The following is a 5,464-nucleotide window of genomic DNA, read 5'->3' as shown; positions in this document are numbered from 1 at the left end:
TTATTGGAGAAGTTGTCCATGCTTGCAAATCTTTGCATAGGTGGGGCACTCGATGTTGGTGCGGGAAAATAAGAGGATCCATTAACAGCAGCGACTGAATCACTTTCGCTATTACTTGAAGTTTCTTGCTCGTTAGAAGTATTGTTCCCTGTCTCTTCAACAGGGGACATCGCGGTGGGAACAAAAAACTTGGCATTGCCAGCAGTAGCAGGCTTTACGGAAGGAACAGAAGGCACCTGGAATAGATTTGTTGCGTTACCACCACCTTTGTTGAATGTGTCAACATACCTGTCAAAAGAAGGAACAGAAGCCAGTCAGGTTTCTCTATTTTGAGTTATAGAACGGAGAGCAATAGACGCACTTATATTTGAACCTTTGAAAGCATTCCTTCTGTATCACTTTCAGTAATAAAGGTTAATTTGAACGAGCCAATCAACTCAATTTGATCACAGAGCAACCAGAACTTATAGACAAAAGAAACAAATGCTCGATAGCTTTTGTTTTTTGATCAATCTCTTATCAATGGATGCATACGCTAAAAGTAGTTGGTTAGACGGACAGGAGCTTATCAAATATTTACTCTATAACAATAACAATATACCTAGTGTATTCCCACAAAGTGGGAGTCTGGGGAGGATAAAGTGTACGCAGTCCATACTACTACCTCAGATGAACTAGAGAGGTTGTTTCCGATAGACCCCTAGGGCTCAGGATCAAATATTTACTCTCACCAATAAAAATCCTCTTTCAGAATCGGACCAACAAAAAGACAAGGGCTGTTTCGCCTAAGCAACCAATAGGTTCAATCAGGTACGGGTGCTTACTTATAGCATAGCTGTACAAAGATGTCACTGACCATTACTAGATATCTACCGGTCAACTTTTTATGGGTCTACTGGTCAAATCATATTAGCTGAAAATAATTAAAACGCCAAAATCACTTGCCTTGACCGGACACCCATACGACCACGAGCTGAGAATTGGTTGGAGGTAGGCGGAAGAGGTGGGATTCCCGCGCCATTATCAGCAGAAGTTGGATTCTTCATTTCCGGAAATCCGTTGTTGCATATAGAACTTTCACTCTTTAATACGCTATTCACATTATAATCTGGTGCTCCATTCTGCAAAGCAGCACTGGTGGGTGGGGGTGCAAGGGGTGGTTCCGCAGCAGGAGCCTCTGCTCCTTCCTCTACCCATCTTTTAAGGTTTTCATCATAATAAAATTTATTCGTATCACCCAATTTTGCCTACAAGGAATCAAGACAAAAGGAAACAAGCGTCAACATCAAATTCTGTGAGGACTACAATCTAGAAAATGACAAAGATGAGAGAAAATAAATATCTACCTGACGGCCTTGACGGGGTTTGAGGACTAATCCAACAGTTTTCTGGAGAAGCTGGGAGCCAAAGCCAAAGCGACGAAAGCGTGATATCCCTCCAGCTCCTGATGCATCGTTTCCATTGTTACTTGAGCTTGCATCCTTTGATGAATCAACCTGATCCAACACAAACTCATGAAAAATCTCCTCTTTTCAAGCCAGATCAGATAGATCCAGTCCAACATAATATTTACAGAGAAACAGGATAAGACACCTGTCTTGGAGTTCTTCCAATGTCAGGCTCTGAAACACTTCTATTATGCATCGTCATTCTACTGCTATCAGCTGCCCATTCATTTATTGGCTCCATAGACGCCGAGGGGATCAGCGATGACATTGCCATGGTTGACTGACTACTTGAAACTCTAGGCGGCGCAAACTGATTATGCTGTTCATTCCCTTGTGAATTGCCACTTGTTGGCACCGATGGTGGCAAGCCCCCAACAACACGATGAGCTGTGCTATCAAAAAGGTTAAGCAATTTACCAACCAACTTTGCAGGAGCCAAATTTGTGGAGAACCCTCCCTGTATGCAGAAAATTCCGCCATAAGCATCTCTGAGACAGTCATCCTAACAAAGATGAGAGGATAAAGAGGTACCTGTTGATGAGTTTTAATCCTTTCCTCGAGAGATGACGCTAACTGTCTCAAAGTTTCAGTCTCAGGGGTTCGGCCAGTTTTAAGTGATTTCGACAATGCTTGACAGTACCTACAAGTAAAAATGCTAAGGAACCAATTGAAAGGATCTCAGGTAACTTGCTGAATAAATAATTTGCAGACTAACTTTAATGCATCCGATATCCTCCCAACTTCAGCTAGCATGTGCGCATACACAAGTTTATATGGTTGAAAAGGAGGGAGAATAAATTGAGAATTCCCCAGCACCTTTGAGTATTCATAAATTTCAGTCCTCTGTCCATACAAGCATTTGATCAGTCGAGCGATAAACCCGTGTTAACCAATAGCACATACAGTTACATTAGTCAATATGATGGCTGTGGCACAAGATGTTTCACATTTTTTCATTTAACAAGTAAATGCACAAAAGCTAGAGGTCAGCAGCACCTGAATAGCATCTGGACTAGCATAAGTTCGGGGGAATTTCAAGTGATCTGCACCCACAAGACACACTCTTGCAGTGTCTGAATATTGTTCAAAATTTGCTTCAGCCACTAGATAGCAGATGTGTGCAGCAACAATCTAGATTATTGTTTAGAAATGAATGTAAACAGCAGACAAAAAAATCAAAGGCAATCCACTGAATGAGAGTAATATAAATAAAAAAACACGGCATAAGACATACATCACTCCTCTCTCTCCACAAACAATCGCCAAGATGAAGAAGAACCAATTCGTCATCCTTCGTTCTGTTTGCAGTAATCACAGCCAAATTCTCTTCCCAGTCATCCAGCATGATATTAGCACCAAACTAGGATTAACAGAAGAAATAAAAATAAGGTAATAATCCAAAGAAAGTATTATCCTTAAATCTTCAACAAGCAATAAACTAGTGAAGGAAACAGCAGGATTTCAATATTTTTTTAAAAAAAACGAACAGTAGAAAGTCGATATCTAGACCTAACTCCCTCCAAGAAAAGGGAAAACAAGAGAAAGCGATCCACTTACAATCTATGGTGTTACCTAATAAAACGAAAATCAGTACTTCAAAACATAGCAAGATGGACTTCAATTAACATCCATACACAACCGTAATAGTTAAGGAAAATTATTAGATCCTGTCTGGACATATTAAGGTTCTGTACATCTGACAGAAAGAAGCCCCCACCCAACTCATCATCAAAGTTCTGCACGTCTGCAAGAACAATGCCCAGACTAAACTTCTTTTTTAACAATGGTGGTACACTGGATAGCTACTATCTCTCACCCACCAGCATAGGTACTGAGCAACTCGGTCTGCCAAGGCTTAGGTGGATGGGAAGAACTTGCCTAGTCTTTTTCCCCCTTTTTGTCTCTGCTGAGATTTGCACCCTAATGCCCACACCGAACTTATCTCCAACCAAACAGAAGTCTTTGGACTTCAAAATAGCAGCCTAATCAAAATTACAGGGATCAAAAGATGCATAGCGATGCTCCATTTCCCTTTCCTCATCACTATTAAGTATTAACCTTCCAGTACATGCTAATATTCCTTCAGAGCTCTTTTAATTGAAGCTTTAAAAGTCAAAGAATGATTATGATACTATGTTTATAACAGCACCACAGGTTTAAGGGGGGAAAGGCAGCAAACAAGCTAATGAATACTAACTGCTTGTAGCAAGTTCTGAACATAAAACCTGAGCAGGCTGCTGAACCGCATTTACAACAGGCATGCCACTTTGAGCTGCAGAATCTATAGAAAAGACAGCACCTGGTTGACCAGCAATTAGTAGGCACAGCGTCCGCAAAGGTGACCCTGCTACTAACTGTCGAAGTGCCATTTGCTTCACTGTTTCTCCATAGAACTACAATTACGCATGAAATCACAATATGTTAATAGAAATATACACACACACACATATAATTGAGAGGGGAAAGGGAAAGAGAGAGGAGGAGGGGGGGGGGGGGGGGGGGGGGGAGTAAGAACCAGACAAACCTGATCACCAAGTTGTGCAGCGAGAACAAGAGCTGGCCCCCACAACTGCCCCTCTTGTGCACATTGTAATGCTTCTGTCTTTCTTCCAGATACTAGAAGACTTTGAACCTCAGAAGCCATAGCCTACAGTATGTAACAGAAATGGTTGGCTGATCTAGAAAACAGCTAAAATAGCAACTAAGAACAGAAGGTTGTAAGATAACTACCCGCATCTGTCCTTCAGAAGGCAATTGCTGTAAGCACTGGGAAATAGTGCCATATTGATTGAGTTGCATCCCGTTCCTCTTCACAGATGCAAACAATTTGGCTACCGCTGTTTCTGGAACATCACTTTCCTGTTAAGGTAGCAGAACCAAGATAGCAACAGCTACTGAGTTCGTTAATTTTGGTGAAATAAAATTAGACAGGAGCTATTTTTCATGCTATCAAGCTAGATGGTTGTCCAAGATAAAAATCTAAAATGCATTGAAAAGGAAGACATTACTTCACATAATTCTTTTGACAAAAAAACGAACCGCGAAAAAGCAAGGGTTAGCAAACTTGGCCAAATTTGACCAAATACTGTGAAGAACAACAGTATGTAAAATCATCAAAATTATAACAGCTGGAACTTCAACAATCTTTCCCAGTTAGTGTAAGGTATTACAATACCAAAATCTATGGGGTTAATTCTAGCAAAAAATATTCCTCCAAAAGGCAATGTCTTTGAAATAGACAATGATGTAGAGAATGGAGCAGAACCAAACTAGTCTTTCCAGTGCCCAACATGTGACCTACTTCACAACTCTGCTAGCGTGGTGATGCAAGCAACTAATTTATGGTTTCTTCTCCCTTGGTTATTATATGTGGAGCAGTGATATTACCACCACTATTATTTACTCCCTCCGTCCATCTTTACTTGTCCACTTTTTTATTTTGGGATATCCAACAATACTTGTCCAGTTTATAAAACCAATGGATAATTTACCTATTTCTACTCATTTTACCCTTAGCATTAAATATGATTCATTATCTAATGCATTTCCCAAAGCATTAATTTACTATATTCAAAGGTAATATGGTAAAATTACCCTATCATTTACTGCTTCTTAATCAATGTGCCAATAGGAAAGTGGACAAGTAAAGATGGACAGAGGGAGTATTTGTTAAACTGCCGTCAATATCCATTACTGGATTCTCTTTCTTGTCCATACCGAATGCTCTCATCATTTAGGGGGAGAGAAGCCGGTCAAATTTCTTAAACTTGGAGGGGATGCATCCATCACGCAGGTGATCCAAGTCAAACAATAAGGATATAGAGGAAGGGATTAACACAAACACAAAACAATAAGCAACGGAATAAAACGTTACTTAGTTGGATCAGCTCGATTTCAACTATCAGTTTGTTTTGAAAGGTTAAAACAAATAATCAATAACTAAATACAAGGCATGTTATATTTACAAACTTTACCTTCAACACAGCCTCAGTACCAAAAGGAGAACGAAGTTTCCC

General features: G+C 40.1%; 1 protein-coding gene across 1 annotated transcript; it reads right to left on the bottom strand.

Annotated features, from left to right (window-relative positions):
* LOC107851158 (protein transport protein SEC16B homolog) lies at positions 1 to 5,464 on the bottom strand (the record flags this gene model as incomplete). The annotated part of the gene is given in 12 exon segments (XM_047401894.1): positions 1 to 288; positions 946 to 1,247; positions 1,347 to 1,496; positions 1,594 to 1,905; positions 1,980 to 2,088; positions 2,164 to 2,291; positions 2,445 to 2,579; positions 2,683 to 2,808; positions 3,674 to 3,841; positions 3,973 to 4,095; positions 4,179 to 4,307; positions 5,423 to 5,464. Coding segments are annotated over 12 exon segments (2,012 nt in total), but the record flags the coding sequence as incomplete, so codon positions are not given.

This window comes from Capsicum annuum, chromosome 1, assembly GCF_002878395.1.
Source record: "Capsicum annuum cultivar UCD-10X-F1 chromosome 1, UCD10Xv1.1, whole genome shotgun sequence".
Lineage (NCBI taxonomy): Eukaryota > Viridiplantae > Streptophyta > Magnoliopsida > Solanales > Solanaceae > Capsicum > Capsicum annuum.
Note: the sequence above shows the minus strand (reverse complement) of the source record. Positions and strands in the feature narration are given on the sequence as shown.